At 41.9% G+C, this 25,257-nt stretch overlaps 1 protein-coding gene across 4 annotated transcripts in view; it reads right to left on the bottom strand.

Annotated features, from left to right (window-relative positions):
• The window catches only part of SORCS1 (sortilin related VPS10 domain containing receptor 1), a 304,249-nt gene that overhangs the window by 25,009 nt on the left and 253,983 nt on the right, over window positions 1-25,257 (bottom strand). For all 4 annotated transcript variants that reach the window (XM_063338729.1, XM_063338732.1, XM_063338730.1 and 1 more), the window contains exons 17-20: window positions 17,001-17,114; window positions 15,827-15,998; window positions 4,962-5,148; window positions 124-257 (exon numbers count right to left, since the gene is read on the bottom strand). In XM_063338729.1, the coding sequence (XP_063194799.1) occupies window positions 124-257; window positions 4,962-5,148; window positions 15,827-15,998; window positions 17,001-17,114 (607 nt within the window). The remainder of the gene's footprint in view (window positions 1-123; window positions 258-4,961; window positions 5,149-15,826; window positions 15,999-17,000; window positions 17,115-25,257) is intronic.

The following is a 25,257-nucleotide window of genomic DNA, read 5'->3' as shown; positions in this document are numbered from 1 at the left end:
TCTCTGGTTTATAATTTTCTTGTGTGTGTGACTAGAAGCATTCCCAAATCCCTCTCTCCCTCCCTCCTCAATCAGAAAGCTCCTCCAGGATTATTTTGACCTCAGTCCATAGAAAATACAAACCTCTGTGTTGTTCCCGAACCACCAGATGTAAGTAAGTGTTCCCACTTGGCTTGGCCACAGTACTGCCGTGGCGTTGACCTCCTTGTTCTTTGTGGTGACGAATGGTAGAGATAAGTGAACATGTTCCAAGGGGCCTGCAGAGACAGAAGCAGCAGGTGAGTCTTCCCTCCCTCTGAAATGTCAGTCTGGCGGGGAAGAGTACTGAGGGGATATCCATTGGTTTAGTGGAGAAGTCCTCCAAATCACTTTAGGGCATGACAGTTAATGCTTCGGCTTGGTGTCATTTCTAGAGATGCAAGCTTAAATCCGTTCCTCATAGAACACAAGCTATCCCCGTACCTGGAGCTGAAAAACTTGGAATCTCTACTGCATGAATGTCATATGCTCAGGGACATTATATACAATTTAAACAACAGGGGCAGAGCCCTGTTATGTGAATATGGCCTTCACCAGGAAGGCATAAGAATGTGGACAAATGGCTTCAGTGGGCATGAAGCATCTCTGCTGATGCAAACTGCTATAATTTGGTGAACTTTAGCAGTAGTGTTTCTATTTATATCAGCTGAAACTCTGTCTGAAGGCAGCTATTCTCTGAATGCCTTCATTTTAATGTTACCTTATACTCCCTCCTTTTCCTCAATAAACTCTTCTATCTCTTTAGTATAAACAGAACATAATTCATTCGACAAGTGACATTATGCCCAGGGTTACACATTTCCCATCTTCTGGAGACAGATGGGCCTTTGTTGTTACATCTTGTCCTATAGATTATTTTTTAAAATGTGTTCTGACTGTTCATTTAGAAAACAAAGCAATTGTCCTGAGAGTGACAGAGAAAGAAAAACAAAGAAACCCCAGGTGACATGCAAACATGGGTTTCTTAAATTAAGGCTCCATCTACAAATCCTACATCTGCAAGCTCCTCAGGGATGAGAACCAGAGTCCACAGCTTGGGAGGATCTATTGCATTGTCCATATGGAGTTGAGATATATTGCTAGAGAATCTTATATATTTCATGAGAGGATTTTTCAAGATATATCCCATGCATGTACCACCACATAGACCCTGCTTTTCAACCTAAAGGAACACCACACATTTGGAGCAAGCACTCTGTACCCCTGTAAAGCACACATAGGCAGACACACACATGTGGAGAGAAAAATTGTCCCAAATCAGACTGTGTAAACAATGGCAGCATAAACAAGGACCATTGTTCCAGACTCGTTACTGAAGGGCAGCTTTCTCTGGGATGTAGACACAGTTGCTGCTTAACCTGACGCAGCCCAATGAAGAGTTATCCATGATCAGACTAACCAAGGCCTGCTATAGATAAGACCATAGCTCATTTTTCCTTTTATAATCAGCAGTCAATGCTCTTCTTGAAAATTCATGAAAAGCCAGGATTTCACCCTTATGATTTTACTGGCATTCCCCTGCTCAGACGTATTTCTGTGACTGCTCTTGGACAGACCCTGAGACCCGAAAAACAGCAGCTTCCCAGGCTAAATATTTTGCAGCTCTGGTATCCTTTAGGATATTTGCCAAATGCCCAATGTCAGCGCAGGCCTCTAAAGGAATACATTTCCTAACAGTGGATGCAGTGACAGCGGAACCCATGTAAAGTCTAATACACTCCAATATAACTAAACAGCAGCTCTGAACACACCTCCAATAATCTTGCACTGTAGAGAATGCCCAGCACCTCCTTGGACCTCCACCACATGCCAGCTTGGAAAGAACATGAAAGAATGGCTCAAGCTAGCCAATTTTGGCTGAGTATTTCTGTGCACATAGCTGATGGGTCAAAGTGGCTGAAATGCTGAACTATTATCTGGCCAGCAGATGGGGATAGCTCACTCTGGATAGGCCCTTAGCTTGGTAGGAGGCTGCTTTCTCTCGGCTAAGTTTGAAAAGAATTCAAGAGAATTCACGTCTGAGCTTCACACAGGGCCATGGAGACCACAGACCTCCGCCTGCCTCAGGAAAAAACAAACCTGTACGAGTCCCAGAGAAGAGAAAGGGAGAAGCTTTTCAAAAGGTTCATTTAGGCACGTGATGTTATTCTGAAGCATTCAGATGAATGCATAACTGACTTTTCAGTGGAAATTTTTGACCTGTCAGGACAGCTCAGAGACAGCCTGTTGGCTGGAGAAGCCCTTTACATACAAGTTACTTTTCCATACAGCCTGCAATGCTCCTGCCTTACAATAAACTGCATTTCCAGATCCGTGGACCAACAGCAGCAAAGGCATTGCTACTGTGTGCTGGCCCCACGGCTGCAGCAAGATGAGGAGGTCATGGGATGGAGACTTTCCAATGGGTCACCCAGTTGGTGGCCCTTCCCAAAACCCTCTGGGTGTTCAGGCTGTATGTTGCTTTTCCATGGATCTTAGCAATGCAGCGTGTGGGTCTGTTGTAACAACAGATATTTTTACAAAACTCCCCGAAGGCCGAGCTCATACACCCCAAGCAGAATGCTCTGAAAAGAGCCGAGTGGCAATGCATGCATTTAAATAGGATTTAGAAGCTTTTGTGGATCTGGGTGTTAGGCTCTGGAGGGGACTGGATTTACTGTACATCTCTGTACAGTAAATCTATTGCTAGTCTGAGTGGCACCACACTCGGTCTGCAAACTGTTTTGAAGTCCCTAATTCTTGCCATGTAGAGAAAGGTGAGACATATCCCTTAGACCTATCACTTCTCCAGGGGGTCAGGCATGTATAACCTGGGCCTGGCTGCAACGATCACGCAGTATTTAAGTCCCATGCTGGCATTACCTACACACAACACGGAAACATACACTATCAGCTGCTAAGTCACATGAACACATCTGAATATTGTTTCTCTCTTGTACTGCTAAAACAGTCAAAATGGTTCTTAAGCCTCGAGAAAATGGATTAAAACAGCTATAAGCCAGAAAGCCACCGTGAGTGAGAGTGAAGGCTGGACGCCTGCCTTCTCCTTCCATTTTGTGATTGTTGCATGAGAAAGCAGTTGCTGCTTCACGTGGGCCTCATTACTTTGCAGATAGGCTGAGGGTGTGCAACAGTCCCCCTGGAATTGTCTTTTGTCAAACAGCGAGTGATTACAAAACCTGCTCGCACAAGGCTGTCAGAACCTCCTGCGAAATATCAACCACCAAAACACTTCTCCATTTGTTTCCAATGACCTTTACAAAGAGGAAAAAAAAAAAAAAAAAAGACCACGGCTCCTGTTGAGCTGACTTTCAAACCAGCAGCAGTGGGAGGGGGATTTCTGCATTCAGAGCCTGCAGCAACTCCCGTGATAATTACCCGAGCACACACAGGGAGGCAAACTAGAATATGACTCCAGAACCGAAGAAATTACACACAAGTGTATAAGTGTCTGTTCTGAGCAGAGGTCCCTTTCTCTACCCTACCGAGGGTGATACTTAACTAAAAAAAAATAATTAATCAGTAGCTGTCTAAAAGCTGAGAATTTACCTTGATGCACCGGTGCTTCAGCACAGAAGTGATACAGGCTAAGCCCTCAAATCAAAACCCTGAGCTTCACAATAAGCTAATTTATGAGTACAGTTATTTTTGCAAGGTATTGTGAGTTTTTCAAACATGTGGCGTGCTGAAGGATTATGTGAAATAAAAGTTTGGCACAGACTGAGATCTATCAGGTTAGGGAATCATAAATGGTACATCATAATCATGAACCAAAGGTCTTTCTGAAGGGAGGCATTCAGGGAGATATTTGCTCCTGCTTCTCTAGTGCTCCCTCATAAACCTCCTATCTCCCACAGCTATACCTCCCACTGCTCCCATCTGTTGATATGACGGTGCACCATTAAAGAGCTGCCCTCTTCCCCAAAGAGGCAGCTGCTCTCATGCACATAACTCCAAAACTGAAGTTAAAGTACACAGAATGTGCTAAATTACCTAGACAATATGTGGAGTTAATTTGGTACAGGGTAAGTAGTATTTCTGTAAGTATAACTTTAAGTTCTGGAATTTCCTTTTTTTTCAGTAAATCTGGCATACAGGCACATGGTTGAAAACGTAAATAATTGACAAAAAAAACCCCACTGTATAAAAAAAACAATGGCCTCAAACAAAATCCATAAGGGATGTTGCAAAATTTCAGTAATAGATTGGCCCTTTGGGTTCATAACCATGAGCTAGAATAAATATGAAAGAGCACATTGCTGGTTTTATGCAAGGACTTGAGAAACATTTCAGTTGTAAATCAGAGACAGTTGAAGTATAAAAAGGTTAAAAAGAACAGTGGAAGAGCAATGTGAAGATAATATTTTTTCTTGTAATACTCTTTTAACACTAAGATTTTGGTTCCTATGACAACAGAAAGACTGAAACGCACTGGTTTCCACCACAGATGTGGTTGTATTTTGTTAGAGGACAAAACACATATGCAAAGTAAAAGTCAAGGCTTTTAAAAGTGATTGAAGTTCCTGGATATCTGTTTTTCTGGAAGTGTAAACGTGCTAATGAAGGTGCATTTCAGAAAGGGCTGTACGCTTACGCTCCTTTGTGGTGTCTTAAATTAGACTACCCAAAATAAGAGGCTGAACATGCTTTAAAAAGCAAATGTCACTATTGCCTGTGGCGCCTCTCAGTCTGGAGTCTTCTGCTGGAGGATAGACAAACACTCATCATATCCTATCACTCTGCTCCCAGCTGCAAAGCCCCAAAACCTGCTCTAGGTGACCCTGCTCTGGCAGGGGGGTTGGACTAGATGATCTCCAGAGGTCCCTTCCAACCCTTTGATTCTATGATTCTATGAAATGTCGTCTCTAAGGATGAGTAATTTTTAAAGAACAACAGAGGCTAACGAGTATGACCATACATACATGTTATATGCAGGTAGAGAACAGCGTTGTCAGATCCCAGGCTGTTTTCCACCAGCACGGTCACTCGGAATATGCCCACGTTCTGGTACATGTGCTTGATCCCATCTTCTGTTGAGCTGAGATTGGCATACGACACAGCAATGCCGTCTCCAAAATCCACCTGAATGAGTGATCTCTGGAGGTCTCCCTGTGGCAACAGAAAAGAGAAAGGGTCAGAATAGACTCTGCTTTTTTTGAGAAAGACTGGGGTGGCCTAGACCACAACTGGAGGATAATCACAAGGTCTGACGTTACCAGAGGAAAGGTGTTCACTTCATCAACTTGCTCAGTAGTCAGCAGAGAGAAAGTGACCCCCCCTCTTGAGGCTGACTCAACTGCACTGTGAAGGAGGTATCCTCCAAGGCGTGTGCTGTAGCCCTGCTTTCTTAATCGCCAGGGGACTAGGGGATCTTCTGCAAAATATAGTGGCTCCTTCCCCTGGGTTTCCTTAGGGTGAAGAGCAGGGCTATAGTGTGGAATGGTGCTCATCTCGGCAAGCGCTCAGGACACGGGTAGCTATTGAGATTGCCTCAGGGGTCTTTGGAACAACTCACATTGTGAACTTTCGCATTTAAAACCATAAAAAGCAGAAAGATAAAACCGAGAAGTCCTTGGGGAAGGGTCAACTATATCAAAGTGGTGGCGTGTCAAAAGAACCGCTTCAGCCTCACATGATAACGACAGCTTACAGCATCTTATGACTTGCTCAGTGGCCTGATTTAAAATGAGCTGAATTTGTATTTATTTCAGAACAGCTATGAACACTACTGACACTAAGTGGGACCCTTTGTGCCTGCCTCAGAAGGGAAGGGCTAATGAATTGACAGAGCTGATTAAAGTCTTCTCCTCCTGCCTAGAGATAATCCCAGCAGAGGGGGGTTGTGGTATAATTCAGACTGCCACTTGGTGACATTAGTCTCCTGGGCTGCTAATCTAGCATGTTTCAGAAACGTTACAATAAATTACAATAAATAAATAGTGGGGGGGGGAACCAACGAAAAACAACACAACCAAAAAATCCCACCGCAAACCAAAAGCCAAGATTATCAGGGATCTGTATTCTCCATACCAGAACAGGGATCTGCTAATGTGAAACTATCTTAAAACAGGTTTTAATCTTCCACTCCTGGTGTGGAATTCCAGCCTGGTGTATGCAGCTTCATCAAACTCAATGTCAGAGTTACCCAGCCCTAAAAGGCTTTTACAACCCAAAAAAGGGGAGTGATGTCATTTCCTTATTTTGCTTTACAGATGAAAAGCAATTTCTTTTTGTTGCAAGCCTGCTTAAAAGACAGAGAAGTGAGTCACGCTTGTGTACAAAAAAACCACTATAACCTACGTCTCACACTCCAGAAACACCTGTAAGATTTCTCATATCCTGAGACAGTGACATGCCTACGGTAAGGGCAGTTTCTTACAGCCGAAGAGTTACACCGCCTACACTGACCTATACCACAACTGTGGTTGCTATAGATCCTCTCCCTTTCAGGTAAGATGCAATACCTTGTCTTAACTTTAAGAATTCTTGCTCCTTTTGAAAGTCCCCCTCGGTGGCTCGGAATGATGCTTGTGCTGGGTATGTTCACGCTTGCTGGCTGTTGCCATGGAGCAGCTCACTCCACTGGCTGGTGTGCTGAAGCAGCTGCCACTGTCTGGAAGAGTGCCGGTAAATTAATAGCTGAGGGCAGTTCATAAAATTGGCTGAAAGGACATTTAATTTACTTTGGTTTGGTTTCCTTTTCCTCTTTTGGATTTGTGTGTGTGTGTGTGTGTGTGTGTTTTTCTTTTCCCTTGAGAGAGAAATAGTCCTCTGGATGCCCAACTGTAATGAAGTGTACCCGTGTAAACGGCTGGCATTGGGCAGGATTCCACATCGGAGAGGGAAATGTGTCTCTGTGTGAATATGGGAGGGAACTGTAACACAAGCTTTATATTCCCCATATTCTCTCAGTCTTTTTATAACTTGTTGTGAAGTCAGAAATAGTGGAGGCTTGCCTTCCTGGAACCAGAAGGAGCAGAGCTATACCTGGGGATGGCAAGAGAGAAATTTTCCCAGATGATCTCTTTTTTTAGGCTGAAGTTGTAGTTGTTACACTGCCCTGGAATGCATGAGACAAAAATAACTGCGTTGCTCTGCTCTGGAGGATCCCAGACTGAAGGTGTGGCAGGGGAAAAAGATCCCTTGACAGAGGCACATCTGGGGATTCCTGCAGACATCTCATGCCATTTCCCTCCTGGTGTCTTGACAGTACAGGCAGCAACTCCCTGTTTTCCTCTTGAGAGCATCAGCAAAGACAAAGGAACCCTGAGGTGCTGAGACATTAGTGAGCAGGCCAACCCAAATGACCTTTTAGAAAGAAAGATGGAGATCTTTTGTGTTAAGCCAGCTCCAGCTGAGGGTACCTCTTAACTGAGTTTTTCTTAGTAATTCACTTGGTAACATCTGGAATTTTCAGTGACATATTGTCAAACCTGAGAAAGGTGCTTGAGCAATGCAAACCACTAAGCTCTTAGCAAATTCTCCATTGGATGCTTTACTAGAAGTTTAAGCACCTACTTACGTTCTTCTTCCAGAGACAAATCACCGAGGCAAGGGCTCCTACCTGTGTTACACAGAGGATCAAACTAGGGGGAGCATCCCAGTTCTTATGAAGGGCCATTAGGAGCACAGGTGACGATCTTCCTTGAGCTAAGTTATTTGAAAGAAGATGTGCAGTTTCAAACACGATGCAGCGGCTTGGGCACTCCTGACTGTTTGACCAAGCCAACAGAAGGCATCAAGCGGGACATGCCTCCACAGTCAGAAGAGAGCATACATGAGCTCGTCAGCTCTGAATCCGTTTCAGAGAGGGAATATACTCAAGTACGGTGCTGGACTTGGACCAAAGACAGAGATCTCTGAAGTACCCTTAGATGCTTACCCTATTCCCCTAGGTCCATCATCACTAGGGTTTTAGTCATCTTTTGTTACTAAAAAAGAGATTATGTTTTTTAATATTTTTCAGTAAAGACATACTGCTGGGACAAAAGCTGTTCACGTGGTTAAAAATGCATCACCATAGTGACCCTGCTGGCTTTATCATCTCTGAGTATACTTGAGGTCATGCCATTTAAGTATATTCCTCTGCGTATTTGAGGTAGCAGAGGAAGATGAAAAGGGTGACAGCATTTTAGAACAGCCCTGCTTCTGCAAGTGTCAAAATTTGTGCTCTAATGAGTGTTTTTTCTCTTGTCTTCATTTTCTCCATAGCCATGAAACCCATGGTGTCTACAGGTGCTGCCAGGGAAGGGAGCTATTTCTAAGGCATGCAAGATTTAGATTTCAATTTTTCTTCCAAATTCCCTAGGCAGAAAAGATGCTGACAGAGACATCTGAAAATCTAATTGGGGAGAAGAGCTTCAGCTGCTGTTCCCCTAGTCTTTTTCGTTTGTATTGGCCTTTCCTGCTTTGTTTTAAAACCGTTTGAACTGGAAATACATTTTCCATTCAGTAAGATCCAGGCTACAACACTTCTCTGAAAATGCCACACTTTGAAAAGCTGACATTTACAATTCTAGCTTAGGAAAGGAGAGGAAAAAGTCAGGAAAACAAAGAGACTGTGTTTTGACTTGTGCTAATGTTTTATCTATGCCAGGTAAGAGCATGGGCAGAATAAGACAGGAAGAGAAAGCAGGTGAGCCAAAATCAAACCACTTCCCCTACGGCCCACACCTGATGTACATCCACCCCAGCTGTCTGTGTCTCGGGCAGCTCTCCAGAGCCATTCGCAAGTGGCTGTTTTACCAAGAGAAGTTTTGTTTTGCAACACTTTGATGCATATACATACATCTGGCAAAAATCTCTCCTGATGCTTTTTCCAGCTTCGCCTTGTCATTTTGACAAGTCCAATACTACATGGTCGGGGTTTTCTGAAGCTTTTAGCTCGATTAAGGCAGACACAAAACTCCCTGCATTACTTCTGCAGCCACAGCGAAGCACTTGGATGCAATCAGCACCGAGCTATCTTGGGGCAGCCTCTCTGGCCTTCATTGTAAGAGGTCTTTAATGCCAGTGCTCTTAGGCATCAAGGGAGAAATTTGCCAAGTTGGCTGCTGGTGGTGATATCTCTGCATTCAGCTCCTGTATTTTAATCGCACTAAGCTAGCCAGCAACCAATTACAACAGATGAGAAAATACAAGTGCTTTTGATGGATGTTTTTTACCTTGTACCAGGTATATGCAACGTGCACAAGTTTGGATAGAACCTGAAGCACACTGCAATCTTGATAAAGGCTTTAGTCCAGCCAAAGGCTTAAGCATATGCTGAACTTTAAGCACATGAGTATTCTTTTTAGCCTGAAAAGAAGCCCTGGGAATTAAAAACAAATTTCCCAAGGCCCTGTTTTATGCCCTTTACCTATACAAACTTTAATACTAATATGTAAATCAGAAATTTATTGTTTTCTGAGGGATTTTCTCATTAAATGTCCAGAGGATTTCCAAGCATAAACAAAAGATTTCCCTCCTTTCTATCCCTCCCCACCCCCCCCAAGCCAAATGTACATTTTTCCTGTATCTTGCCAAAGAGTAAAAGTCTACAGCGTACACAAGACCTGGATGCTTCCAAAAATCTCTGTGAAGCTTCCAGCCTCAGGGTATATCAAGAAACAGCCCATACAGTTTGCAACAATATCTTAACATTTTGATTACTTTTACGCAGGTCTCAGTATTTTGGTGCATGTGAGACGTGAGACCCACCTAACAGGATTCTCTCTCAAACACGCCATCTGAATCCTGCCCAGAAGGTCGTAATAGTGAATTTTCCTTATTGAGTTCCAGTATTTGTATCTAAATGGGAGTATTAAAACAATAAAACACAGTTCAAGGTTTTTAATTTTGGTTCCCATGTTTCAGATTTAATTTTTAGGTCTTCAATTATGCACCATCTTGTGCGTCTTCCTTACAGGTGTTGATAGTGGGTTTCATTATCCTTTGCAAGAGACAGACACTGCTGTTGTGGGACTGCTTTCATGGATTAATGTTTTCTGCTTTCTTTAGATTAACCCTTTTCCTTCTTTGGCATTTTCCTGTCACTATCAGAAAACACCCATCACAGATATTTCCATTGCAACTGAATATCTACACATGAAATAACTTTAGTCTAGGTCTGTTTAAAGCATATGCTTAATTTTAAACAGATATTCAAGTCCAACTTGATCAAGTACTGAAAACCATGCTTTCCTCTGTAAATTCCTGCTCTCAGAGAGATGCTCTTAACTTTTTTAAATCAGAAACTGAAATGTGTCTTTTGTCAGAGCAAATAGCTTGATACTTTTCACATGTGCTTCTTTTTCTATACCAAACCAGTTAATTTTACTAATCAAATCATTCATTCTGACTGCCGGTTGTGCCAGCTAGACTCAGCTACGGGCTTTTTCTACAGGACTAGATCTGTGCTCCACAGGAATAAGTAAGTACAGCCACTCAGGATTATGCAGAATAATTCAGCTTGTGTGACTGGAGGTGCATTAGAGGACTGTAGTGCTGTGTGTCGTCATGAAGGCGAGGCCAACTCTCATACATTTACATGGAATTTCACCAGTGAATTTAAAAATGCATGAAAGGCTCTGATTTCTCCCAAGTAGCTTGTCACCATCAGTAACACAGAAAATGCAATTATAATTCAGATGACAGTGGTATCGGGGAGGGGATGTACTGATCTTTCATCTGTGTGTTATTAACAGAAATGCGGTGGTGTTAGTAAGAAAAACAGCCATGATTCAGCATGTGCATCGAAAGTTAGGATGAAGGTTTCGTATTTCTGTAATCATTAGTAACTAACTTGTGATATCAAAAAAGGGAACACAGTAGGATACCACAAAAAAATACAGACTGTGCTTTTAAGTACTACTAGCTTTGCATCTTTAATTTGGGTACATCAACAATCAAAACAATCCTAATGCTAAGCTCATCTCCAGAGACTTCAGCTGAGTTGAATGCTGAATTGTACCGAACGACAGTGCCAAGGTGGGAAACGCTAATAGCAGGATCCCCAGGCTCACTGAATGTACCTTGTACACAAGGTACACAATGTGACTTGTACCGCCATTTATTAACACTGTCATTACAGGAAACCCACAGTGGTCTTTAGGAAATTCAGGGCTCCATTTGTATATTCACATGGTAAGAGAGAGTTCTCTGGGCTTATGAGCATTTAGCACCTATATGAAAGGTATGGATGGCATGAGGGTGAAAGCAAAGCTCTATTTTCAAATGAGGGAATAAAAAAGCAGAAGGGTTAAGTTTCTTACTCAAGGTCACGCAGAAAGAGCTCAGAGTGCACTTCAGAAATGAGTTCGGATTGCCTGAGTTCTAGCCCATGGTCTGAACTGTAGGAACAAATGAGCTTTCCCCACGTATTAGTCTAATCCAAACATCATGTAGCAGCAGAAAGTAGTCAAAAGTAAGCAAAAATCTACTCCCAGTGGAGTGACTTTGTCAAGTGAGAACTGAGGAGGACCTGGAAAGTCAAAGACTTTTGGCTGTCATTTTATCAAGATAAAAAATAAATTAGAGGCGGCAGTTTCTCTGTGAATTATCTGTAATGAAACAGCCAAAGCCCTGAACCTTTCTGCCCTGAATGTCTTTACCGTCCATTTCCTCAGCAAAGATGTATGAGCAATCAGACGAAACAAGTTTGAAAGCCATGGTGTTGAATAGCGTTGCTCTGGAGGCTGCAGCTTTCATTGTCTCTGCTGAAGCGATACAGCACGCGTAAGTGTCTGATGTTCATAGAGATAACTCAAACACACAAATAACAATAGGGACTGTGACAAGCAAGAGATCTGCACAGCCATATGATGAGGAAGACACAGAGAAACAACACCCACTTAATAAAATCCCTCTATTTTCTACAACAGAGCAGCAAAATATGTCAGGGACATTGGGTTGAAGAGCTTCAGTAGGAAAAAAGGCTTTGTAATTTTTTGGTTTAGGTTTCTTTTGTTGCTGTGCAAACATAAAGTACGGATTCGGTTTGCTTAGGTTGAGAAACAAATTTGTTGTTGAATGCTGCAGTGTGAGAGGTACCAGCCATGGGTCTGTGCGTATAGCCCAGGCCAGGACAAAGCATTAACCTTTAAACTGTCAGCACTTTGAGGCACTGGAAAAATTTGCTTTTAAGCATAACTAGTTCTCTCCTGTGCTGCTATTTAGTGACAGAGATGCTGTTGTTATTCTGCTTAGCTCGGTGGAAAATTAAGAGCAAAATTACCAGCGTAAGTATGGTGGTCTGCTTATTAACCACTTCCATAATGCTTTGTACATGGGACACATGCTAATTCTAAAAGGAAATATCAATGCTTCCTGTCTGTTGTCACCCAGTAAGAGTATCAGGATGATTATACCCAGATTAATACGAGAACTAACCTGGACAAACCTTTCCAATAATGGAAGCAAAGATATGAAGTGCAAGGTGGTTTTGCAAACAGTTTTTAAGGAGTCATTCAGAAATCCTTAAAGGTGACAGGAAAGTTAGACCACTTTGGAACGCATTCTTACGCTCAGATCATTTAAATATGAGTTATTGGTTGTTTTTGCTTTATATGCTGCCAGATATAAATGCTTCACAGGAAAATTTCCTGTGAGTCAGCGTTAGAGAATCCCAGCTCTCGGAAATCAGCAATGCTCTATGCTGATTTTGGTGCCTGCCCCTTCTTCACCTGCCCAGGCTTCAGTGATTATTTTCCTTTTGTGTCTTCTTCAATAGCAGAACACTTCTGAATGTCTTGTCCTTGTTTTTCTCTTCAGGCATCTTTTACTGACATTGTGTCATTGTCAGAATGACACTGTCCCAGCCCTCAGCATCACCACAACAGGCACAAGCAGACTCTACAAGAAACCCCTGTGCCGTGGATCCTGCCCCTGAATCCCGTAACTGAGTGAAAACAATTTTTTACTGCCACCATTTACCTCCTTCTTCCCCTCTTAGCAAACCCCTCCACTACAGAGATGCAGTGACTTTTCAGCATCTCCAGTGAGCCTGCCTCTGCAGTTCGTTCTTCTTTTCTGACCCAGGTGGGTCCTTAGATGGAGCAGAAAGCCCTAGAAAGGAGTACAAATGTCAAATAAACTCTCCTGCCTTGGCTCACCAGCGTCTTACCATTTTCTTTTCCTACAGGTCAAGCGGAATATAGGCATCAAAAAAGAGAGCTGGGAAGCTGCGGTATATGGAACAGCTCTGCAAATATGAAGGCTTCAAACAAACCGTCTCAGAGGGATACAGGAGATGTTAAGATGCAAGGGGACTACAATATAAGCAAAGGCTGCTGGTTTTTTTTACATCCTAAAAGATACTAAGTGTGACATAAGCTAAAGGAAGAGCCCCCACCAGGGTTATGCACTGAAAAATACTGGCCTCCATTTCAGAGGGCAAGAGTTGAATAGGACACATTCTCTTCATATGCCATTGGGAAAAACCGTGCATGCATACACAGACGTATCCAGCCTTTTTAAACTTGCCTGATGCCTTCTCTTCAGCAAAAATTGAGTGGCACAGATTTTGTGGATGCTCACGTGCCTATCCTGGGTTGTACTAGGGTGTATACCCGTGCAGGGCAGAACTAAACAGAAAATGGGAAGTTCTTGTTCTGTGATACCTCTGCCTTGTTTGCGAGGGGAAGACACTTCCCTTTGAGAAGTTGGGTTGGACTAAGCAATCTCCAGACATCCCTTCCAACCTCAATTATTCTGTGATTCTGTGAAATCAATATCTATTCTATAAAAGGGTGGCTGTCCTTTTGCTGGTTTGTTTAACTTTTCTAGTGAGTGGTGTGATTTTTGTTACTGAAACAGTTAATTCGGTAAATGCTTTCATGTATATAAAGTTATGCTGCCATAACCACAGTTTATTCTCCTATAGCTTGCATATAGAGGGGTAAATTTTCTTCTTTGTTGAATATTTCTTTTCCTGCAATATCAGCCCAAACTCATGGTCAGATTGTGTCAAATTCACCCAAAAGTTTTGTTGGTTGCTCTGTAAACTCTTTATATTGACAAATCTAGGAGCAGGAGGTCAAGATTCATCTAGCAGGGAGTGTAATCAGAAGTGCTGGACGTTGATTAATACTGTTTCAGCCCTCAGAGCAATTCCTAACCTCTTCCTTATCAGATATACTGAAAGAAGCCTCCCCTTTAGACCTCCTCAGAAAGTGACTCACTCATCAAAACATACTTTACGTACTCCCTGATACACAGGCATGAGAAAGACACCTAGTGGAGAAGGTGTTGCTTCCAGACTGGTGAATACTGAAGGAAGGTTATCAAAAAAAGATCAGAATCAATAGAAAAGACAAAACAATTCACAGCAGATCCCTGTATGACAGAGTGGTCAGGGCACTTGCAGGGTATGTGAGCTGAAATGCTCACAGAAGGAAAAGCAGGACTTGAGTCTTGAGTTTCCCACACCGTGGGGGGTTGTCTCTCCCTCTGACTATTGGCACAATTTGATAGTTTTGTGACCGACTTTTCAGATTACCCATCTCCTTCTCCTAGACGCAATGAACACTTTTGGGGTTATATGAGAACACCTTTCTTGATTATTTTTTTTTTTAATTTTTTTTTTTAATCCTGAAGACTGTTGACCTTGTTATGGACCTTTTATTCTTCATCTTTAAACACAGAAGTAAATAATTTACCCAAATGAAATTATATGTTTATATTGCTATGACAGCATCTACAGTAGCAATGTTGTGTGACTGTCACTACTGAAATAAAGTGACCGCATTTTGGAGAAAATGTTCAAACAACTATTTCAGGTTAGCTATGATTTATTGTATGTTATTGCCTTTACAAATCAGGAGACCTCTTTGCTGGGGAAAACATCAATAATAGAGATGTAAAAACCCCAACACGCCCTCTACAAAACTCAGCTCCAGAGGTCATCCTCATTTCTCTTTCCTCACTACAGATGACATTTACTATGGAGAGGATCAGAAGGAATTTCCATGACTGCTCTAAGTTGTAAAGGAAGGTACATTGTGCCCTAGCGTAAAAGCATAGCTGTTTTAGGATTTATTGGCCAGCCACACAGGAAAAACTGTAAAAGTGTAAAGAAATCAAATTCGATTAGGGAAAAAGAGAAAATAGTTACTTTGTGAATTTTATTATTTGCGAAACTACAATTAAAAATAGATAAAGTGCCAAGAGAAAAAAAACACAGGCAAAAAGATTTTAAGGATATTTTCTAAAGATTCAGAAATGGAGGGAGCAGAACAGTAAAATACATTGTTACAGATGTAACAAAAACACGGGTTCTGATCAGAGTCTGAATCAGCTTCGCATTTGCAGTCAGTTTCAGACTTAATGCTGATGACATCTTGAGATTTCACCCACAAATGCCGAAACAATATGTACCAAGTTGTGCAATGGAGACAGATATGCACATCTACTTTTGGCCACGTTTGTTTAAAGTGAGTGGCAAGTAAAAATGTAAACTCAGTTTCAAATACAGCGAGAAGTAAAAAGCACAGGTAAGGGTGGGACCAGAATTCAAACCTGCACTCTCCAGTTCTACTGTGAAATTCCCAAACCAAACCCATTCCCAGATTTTATCAAACTTCTCCCAGCTATTACCCTATGCACCACAATACTCTTCCAGACTCATCATCTCCATACATCACCCATTATATTTTAGAGCAAACTCCACCCCAGCTACCTTCTGGAGCTGATTGACTTTATCCCACGCTCTCTTGGTTCACCTCCTCACCACTTTGCAAACTTTTGTCTGGCGTGAATCATACTCAAATACACCACGGGGCCTGGGATGCAACATGAAAATAGCCCCTACCTCTTCCAGTTGCACGAGGAAAGTGACATTGTGTCCTTGTTCGGCTGTCAGTTTGCCATCAGATGTGATTATCCGAAGGCCCTGGGGGGCTTTGCCAGGACATTGCTGTGGTTTTGCTGTGTACCGTTCTCTCACACCATCCGTGCAGTTATTAGAAACTACTTTCCGGTATCTGCGCAAAGGAAAAGAGAAATCTGTGCAAGATGCTGATAGGGATTCATAACAGGTTTAACTGGGAAGAGGGAGGCATTTTTGAGGTTTCTTTAAACTAAGGAGATTGGAAGAAAACAGATTCCCAAATATATTTTAGCATTTGCCTCAGCCAAGCATTCCTCATGTGCCTATCATGCAAGTAGTTAAATACTGTTTGTTAATGGCATGTAATATTTTCCTGCATAGCACACCTATATACCACATACAAATAAATTGCCTAAAACACAAAATTATATGATGATCTATGTTCCATATTAAATAATTATATAGTTATAAATAAATGATCTACACATACAGTATGGAACTGTATTCAATTATTAAACTGTTAGGCATAGTTAAACAGCTTTTCTCAAATGCTCTCCACTTCTCATCAGTTGTGAGGCAACTCTTCCTAAAAATTCAACCCTTGAGAGCTACAGAAATAAGAGTTTTGAAGAAAACAGCAACTTCTGCCTGTCTTTGAGTGTACAAAATGCCAAAATACAGCTTGGGTTCCTTTGTTTGCTTTTTGACTTGCATCGGAAATGAAGTTTGAAGTCAGTATCTTAATTTAAACTACATCTTCGATTGACTTCCAAGAAGGCCAAGGAAAAATCAGCATTCAGGCCCAGTTCACGTATACATCAGTTTCATCTCTTTCCTCTCATTTGTTTTCCACTGTTTCTGCCTCACCTGATACCACATGATTTTAAGAGGAGTCTTTTCAGAGATTTTAATGATTTGGCCTTTGTCTTACAGTTTGCCCCCTAAGTTTCTTTAAGGCATCATTTTTCAGGGAAAGGTCTGGACCATACACAATGGAGATGTGGAGGGCCAGACTGTACACACTAACAAACTCAGTGAAGAAGAGGTCCCAAAGGCTTCAGCCAGCTTTGAGACACCTATGGTAAATGCAATCTCTGGTTGTCACTGGGTTAAAGTCTGTATCGGTGCTCTAGCTAAAGTCTGGTGTGCCACTTACCCAGTGCTGTTGAGATAACTCTGTCCAAGGCTACAATCTTTCGACAAGGAAGATGGGTTATACCAAAATGCTGGTAAACACTGCCCATTGCTGTGACGTTCATATCCATAATCACTGTTTTAGCATTAAAAGAAACAGTCACATAAAAAACCCGAATTAACAGATACAGGTATTAGTTCATGCTCTCTACTATTGATACAAAGTTTGATCTTCCTCAATCTGTTTACTAGGATTTCTGATTTTTTATTGATATAACAACAGATTCTTCATCCCGCTTTAGCTTTTTTTTTTTGGGGGGGGGAAGGGGGAGGGCGGGGGGAGGGGGGGGTAGAGTTACCTCACATATGTCCCAGTATAAAAGAGCGGAACCAGGCCAGGTAGTTCACGAGTCCCTTCACAGTCTAACAGTAATTCTCAGGTTCAACTCTAGACTCAAATATAACAAAAGCCAGGGATCTAAGGTATGTTCAATCACTGCTGCCTCAGTCATATCTTAGAAAAGTGAAGTGCTAAATAGTTAATTGTATTTGGAAGCTATATCACATGAGTTGTAGAGGAAAATTTACAGACCTGAGAGAGCTCTCAACTGAAGGCATTTACAGCATATTCGGTAACGGAAAGAAGGCTGCGATCTTCAATTCTATTTTTGTTTGGAAGAGGAAATGCTACCAAAAATCGTGCGTTAGAAACAATGAGTCAAACTGTAATCTTTTGTCCCAATTTAGGTTTAGCTACGACTAAATTTGCTTTGGTTCCACTAAAAATAAACAACAGTTCAAATTGTTTTTGATTCCAGGTAAACAAAGCCTCTATTAAAATTGATATTGTGGAACAAATAAACAAACAAAAAACCTCTTTAATCAGTATTCTGTTCACATGTGGGTTTACTCTCCAGTCATTGAGTAATGAGGACTGTTTGGTCGGAAAATCATTCTTATTCTTTTTACTAAGCTTTCTCCACAGCCCATAATGGAGAAGTTTATGGGATGCCATTCCTGAGAACTGCTATACAGAGTCCACCAACTCCATTCCAATATTCCAGTTGCAACATGATCCTAGATCTTAAAACGGCACTTCTTTGCAAACCACTTTTTTTTGCTTATTATCTTTAATGTCTTGGTATCAAGTAGCCTGATATTCTAAGAAAAGAGGATTAGGGCAGCATTAGATTGTGTGATTAAAGGCTCATCTCAATATATGTAATGAAGCAGAGAGGAAAAACAAGAGGCAGAGGAACCTCATAATGTGGTCAGAGCCCGTGGAGCCCCTGCCCCAGCTCCACCCAGGGCTGTCACAGAAAAGCCATTTAGCTTATGGCCGGGGTGAGACCAACCAGATCGTCAATGGGAGAGGCCCTCCCCAGATCACTTTGCAGATCACTGAGCAGGGTTACTGCACACGGGCATACAGGGCTCATTACACCATGCCAGGGAAGAGCATCTGGTGTAAAGCCATATAGGTCTGGACCTGCTCAAGAGGTGACCTGTTACATGCGTGTTTGTCTATGCACGAGACATCTGGGGATGTCCAGTTGTCAGCAACTGGGGATACAAAGCATCCAGGGGTCAGTGACTGGACAGACCTGGGTGTCTAAGACCATGTACTGGTGGGATCAATGCTGTATGTGCGTTTACAGTGCACATATTTTCCACAAGTGGGATTTCATGCTCATCAACCAGAGCGGGGTATAGGATGACGCAACTGGTGTTTGTATGAGTGCTGTGTTTTCTGTTTGTGCTAATCTGTGTCGCCAGCCATGTACACATGCATATACGTACTGTGTGTACATGCATACGGGCACCTATCAGACCAAATGCTCAACCTCGCTACAGCCCGGGGACATGCAGCTGCAGCAGCCTCATCGCTACCAGGCTACTGATTCAGCATCTCCTAATAGGCAGCAGTGCGATCAATATGTGTAGAATAATATTAACAACAAGAAGGTGCAACATTATGAATATTTTTTTCAAATGTCTTTTTCTTTCTGGACCAAAGCATGATGGCTTAAAACAAAAATTCAATGAATCGCTATGTCGTGGTTTAAGCCCAGCTGGCAGCTAGGACCACGCAGCCTCTTGCGCAGTTCTCCCCCTTCCCCCAGAAGGGCAGGGAGAAGAGGGGAAAAAAGGAGGGGAAAGGGAAAGAAAAAAAACCGTTGTGGGTTGAGATAAAGACAGTTTTATAGAACAATAACAGAAGAGGAAAAATAACAATAATAATAATGACACAAATCACTCTCACCGCATGGTGAAGTAGTACCTTCCCAAGCAGTGATCACAGATCTCCCCCTCCCCACCCCCAACCAACCCCCACTTATATACTCAGCATGACATCTGTAGTGCAGAATATTCCACTGGGTATTCCATTGTTCTGTCTATGCCCCTTCTCGGCTTCTATTGGAAGCTGAGAAGAGTCATTGAAAAGTATAAGCATTGCTTAGCAGCAACGAAACCAGTATGCATTATTGACATTCCTTTCACAGCAATCACTGGAAACTAACTCTTTCCCAGATGAAACCAGGACACACTATTAAACCATTGTAAGAAGTCTGGTACTGATCTAACATATGAGACAAAGAAAAAGAAAAGGAGAAAATACTTTGCAATACATTTTTGTTAAATTTCTTATACTCGTTATCAAAAGCAGGACACTGAGAATAATTTTGTCACTGCCTTTTACTCCTGCCTGCAACTTTTCCTTCTGAATGAAGAAAAAAAAATGTTTTGAGATAATCTAAAAAAAAAGGAGAAATTAAAAAGATGACATTAAGCAAAAGAAAATTAAAGCTGCTTTTCACTTGGGAAAACTCCTAAACATCTATTAGCGTGCACAACTCTTCCAAAGGAACATTTTGTCCGCTGTGGTGCTTGGGAAAGCTACAACTAATCGAGAACATACTCTAGGAAACAGCAATGAAGTAGATGGCCTAAATGGTCTTTTCCTCAGCTTTTTGATTGAATTTTCATCAATCTATTTACTCAGATGCTAGTGACTGAATGTTGCTTAATTGCTTTGGAAGCATCAGCCAGCCTATTCTCCCATTGCCGTGTGCTTCTCTAATCATCCTTGTTGGAATAAGAACATTATAGCTGCAGAATACACTTTATAATGAAGAATAACAGCATGCTGATTTGCTTAGAGAAAACAAATATTTACATACAAGTGGGACCTCTGTATTTTTGTAATTCATTTGTCAACACTCTGTGGCACTGTATTCCTAAGCTATCATGTGTCACTAATTAAAAAGCTGTAAACACTGTACACACACAGTTCTGTAATCAGGTGAAAACAAAACAAAATAATACAGTAAAATCTGCCTCAGAGGGCATCGGTACCCACAGACCAATTTGATGCAGTAGCACCAGCCTGGGATTTCTTACTATACACGCATCTAGACTTAGACCGTAATTTTGGTTCCTATTAGTACCTGCACATCTGGACAAGCCAAACTTGACTTAACTAGGTTTGACTATACTTGGATCATATTTCTCAAAGTCAGGAGAATGAAATCATAGGATTTTCCACAGCAGAAATAGTTCTAAGCACAGAAGTTTCACAGTGTCGTTTTCAAGCTTGAAAATCGTCTGGCTCATTAAGGCCCTACAGAAATATCATCCCAGTAAATGACATGAATTGCTGTTCCATACCTCTCTACAGATGCACCAGCCGCCCGTTCACCTCCGCAGTCTTGGAATCTAATGAATTCCTTGGCTACAGGCTGGTGCACGCAGAACACTCATGCTGACAACAAATTGCTGCCTACAATTTGGCACAACAGGCTTTGTAGCAATCAACAAGCATTAGCATCAATTGGATTGCCATAGCACGAGCCAGTATAGCAAAAGCTGGAGACAGGGAAGGCATCAGCTTTAGACTGCAATCAGCTAGTCGAGTCATTGCCTGGTAACTGGGAATTGGAATTTGCATATATTGATGATATTTTGTGCCTGCCTGAAAAGAACTCAGGTGAAATAGATAATGTATCTATCAAAAAAGAATGGAGCATTTACCAGCAGGGAGTGTTTTATCAGTACGAAGCAGCCTGTCATCTGGCTCTCACCAACGATGGTTTTACCCTAGCCACCTTTACTGGTTTAAACTGGAATTCTATTTCTATTAGTCAAGTATGATGGCAAGTCCTTCTCTGCAATTAGAGACAGATACAACTTCATTCCAGAAGTTCTGTATCCCTGCTCAAAACTCATGGTAAATTCCCTTGTCTAAGATTATTTGCAGCACAGATAATAACCAAAGGAAAAGAAATCCCTTAAGGAAGTTTGTACGTTGAATACTGACCTGACAAACATACTATCATCAAAGAACTGTAAATCCATGTGAAATGACTGAAATCCCACTGTTTTAAGATATAGAAATAACCAGTTAAGTCAGTGATTGTCACGCTTATCCTTTCTGAAAATCAAGAGAAGACTTAACATGTAACCACAGGACTTCCATAACACTAACAGCTTCACCTTAAAGTCAGCTGAGCCAGAAACTGAAAATGCTACTTGTGGTTTCGTATGCTGTGCTTTGCAAACTTTTCCAACATTAAATGGGGTGGAATGAAGGTATAGCTGTGATTATAGTCACCTTTGTTTTGCAGTTTCCAAAGCCCTCGTGGAAAAAAGTAACTGCGGCCGCAGCCGTGGAAAACTCTTACCACCTTTTTATGCGTTTAATACCATCGCCTAATATTGAACTATGATGCCAATGCAGATTTGTGTTAAAGGGAAGCTGTGCTTGCTTCCCAGTTCTACAAGATCCGACATGGGATTTCTCTCAGAGAAGGATGGATTCAGTTGCAGTTTGAATTATGGATCTATGAAGGCATATTATTATAATCGCATCACAGTATTTGGAGTCAAGCTATACCAGCTTATGTTAATAGGGAACCTAAAATCCCCAGAATCTTTCCAGTAAATCCATGCCTGGTAGATATCTAGGCCCCTAAAGATGCAGAGATGCACTGTAGACTTTGCACAGTGAATATGCATTTTCCACAGGAATTCAAAATGAACTAAAAATTCATTCAAAATTACTATTCGTTAGCTAACCAAGCCTACCTTAATGATAAAACAAAGTTAGTTAACCTAAGGGTGCAAACGTATGTGTATTTCAGAACTGGCACTTGCATGATCGTCTGAACTGAGGAGTGGCAACACACAAAGCCAACAGAGTCTAATCACGTTCAGTATCTGCCTTCTGCCTCCCTGCGGTTCCCCATGGTGCCTGACCCTGAAGCTTTAGTGTAAGAACTAAGCCTAGCAGGCAGGGCTGTAATTTAAGTGCCAGACAATAAAAAAAGAGCTACCCAGACCCTTGCTGATATCATCAGTGGAAGAAATAGACCTGATTCTCAATCGCACTAAGGCTCCTTTGTGCCTCTCTGGCTATCCAAAGTCACTAGCACCAGTATCAACAGGCTCATACTTCCCACGAAGGTGTGAGATACGGGAATACTGATAGAAGAAGCCCTCAGTATTAATGACAGTGAGTTCAGACGGACAGTGAGACACTTAACTCAAAGTTTCTAATAAAGGATCTGGGAGACAGGTAGCTGAAGGATGAACACCACCAAAGATTTCCGTCTGCGTCTAGGAGGTGTTTCTACTGAAGAGATATTGCTGTAATAATCCTCAAACAGCAGGAAGGAACACAGTGTAAGGAAACCGGGTAAATTAATGCTTTAATAACACGCAAGTAACAGTGTCATCCATTTACCCAAATCAATTAAATGAAGAAGGACAATCTCGTTTCTAGGCCGTTGCTAGGACAGATTTGCCGAGGGCTTCTGCACAGTTCCACTCGCCCCTATTCCTGAAGCGCGATTGCCCTCTGGCTGCGAGCCTCAGCCCCTGCACGGAGCACACACAGCTGCCCCTTCAGCCCCGGCCCCAGCTAGTTTTGGTTCTAGCCCATGATAAGAGATGTCTACTGCCAGAAGAGTTCAGGTTCCCAAGGCTAGAGGAACTACGGTCATTTCTAATGTCACTCAGTTTTGTTGCTGTGTAATACAATAAACAAATGTGCCCTTTTCTCTGAGAAAGAACTTCCATGGGCTGAATACAGACTTGAAATGAACCTGGAGTTCTATGATATTATCAGGAGAAAAAAACTTTGTGTGTTGTATAATTGGCATTTTTTCCCCAAACCGATAAAAAGGCACTCGCAGACTAACAGCAATAACACTTTTTTTTTTTCACTTTACCTGACCACACAGATATATTTTTTTACTCCAAGCTCTGACAAGCTTAGATAATAAAATTTTCTCCACACAAATTCAGTGTTTAAACAGCAAAGAAAGTCCTACTCTGACTGGGGCAGGGATGGTTGTCCCCTTTAATTCTGTGTACAAGCCTGGGTTCTGTAACCGTTGACGTTAATATAAAAAGCCACCCAGTTTATTTCAAGATTGCAAAATCAAGTGCAGTCAGCTAAGGGGTTTCTCCCTGCCTGGGGGATACATGTCCCCTTCAATCTCCCTCAATTAAAAGCCCTGACCAGTGAAAAGAGAAATAGAGACCTTAAAAGCACTGCTGAAATGCCATGAATGAGGATGATGGAAGTGCTGCTTCTTTTTGCAGGAAGGACCTCACAGAGGACACCCTTCCGCAGCAAGAATTCATTCACCGATTTTCCTCTAAATGCCTCTTTGGACCAACTTCTGCAGGGTGCATCGGCCGTGCAGAGTCCAGCCAGCCAGGCACCGAATGCTACAGCGCAGCAGCAGCTTTGCCTTTCTTAGCACAATAAAACCAGGCTGAGAAATAAAGTAGAGGCAGCAGAATTGCTTTTCTCTTGCCATCTCTTTTCTCCTTCCTTGATAAACCTCTGTCTCCCGTTCCCTATGGCTTTTCTGTCCTTCTCTGGCACATCTATGTAAATCTATCCTGACTGCATTAAGTAGATAAATAAGTGATGAATATTGCTGGTAAATATTTCTGAACTCAATCCTTAAAGCAATGTTTTCGTCTTTTTTCCTCAGAGGTGGTGGGGAAGGAAGGTGAAATGGATAAAGTAAAAATCCAGATCTGAGGACTGTAGGAATAACAAGAGCTCAGAGAGGATTGGAGGGGATCACAACAGCCTGCTCTAAACCAAAACTAGTTCCATCAGAAGGAGGAAGGCCCTCCTAGGTCAGCAAGGCTTTCTGTCAGTCAGCTCATGCAGTATTTTTAAGGGTATTTTTCTTCAGCCTACTTTTAACAAGATGACTTTCACAAAATCCTAATTCTGCCTCTTCCACCAGATTTGAGGGGTCTTGTTGGTGAGCGTGAACTCTGATCATCTGTCCTACATCCCCAACCATCCAAGGTTTCTCTTCAAAATTCTCTTACAACCCAGCAGACCTTTTGGAGAAAGTTTCCTCAACGTGAATGTAAAAGAAATAAAAGCATGTTTCCCCCAGCAAATGTCATTGTGGTGCATTCCGTATCTAGCAGCAAAGTTTTGTAATAGCAAACCACACAATCAATTTTAATGAAATAAAAACGTACATTCTCAGAGAAAGAGACATTCTGGAAGGAAACCATATTTTTATCAGAAGTGTTTCCTGACTGTGTGTCCCTTAGGAGTGTAAGGGGTTTAACCACTAACAGACCGACCATGAGTCAATCCCATCAGTTATTTTCTCGAGCCTGGGCATGAGCTTGCACTCCTTTGTACTGCACACTCTATGAGAGGGTCAAAATCTTCAGGGAATTTCTTTTCTATTCATGTTTTTTTCTGGTTGGCTGCTATCCTTTTTACATTACTAGAGATAACGTTAAATGGTTGAAATCCAGGACCTTTGGGCACCTAAATGATGAACTATACAGAGAACTCACGTATCTTCTCCCTAAGAAAGAACTCACCAGAAGATAAGGAAATCACCAGGACATCATATTCAGAGAATCAGTGCCCAAGTATGCTCATAATTATTATGGTTTGGTGCAAGAGGATTTACTTTTTTAGACACATGGAAAAGCCTCCTGTGATTCTGTGATTTTATATTGAAAAATCGACATAGCTATATTTATGGGAGGGTGAGAAGGGAAACACTGTAAATTTCCACAGTCCTAGAGTGAACTCATATAGCAAGAAACAAAATATTTATGAGATGAACCCCTTCAGGTTGCATATTACTGATTCTGGGTTTAATTAATAACATGGCATAGATCTAGCTGGTGAGGCACAAAGGGCACAAAGGCTCTGACAAAGAGCCACCATTTCTCTCTTCTGAGATGCTCAGGACTGCCTCAGACTTGGAGAAAACAGG

The sequence above is a fragment of the Chroicocephalus ridibundus genome, chromosome 6 (assembly GCF_963924245.1).
Source record: "Chroicocephalus ridibundus chromosome 6, bChrRid1.1, whole genome shotgun sequence".
NCBI lineage: Eukaryota > Metazoa > Chordata > Aves > Charadriiformes > Laridae > Chroicocephalus > Chroicocephalus ridibundus.
Note: the sequence above shows the minus strand (reverse complement) of the source record. Positions and strands in the feature narration are given on the sequence as shown.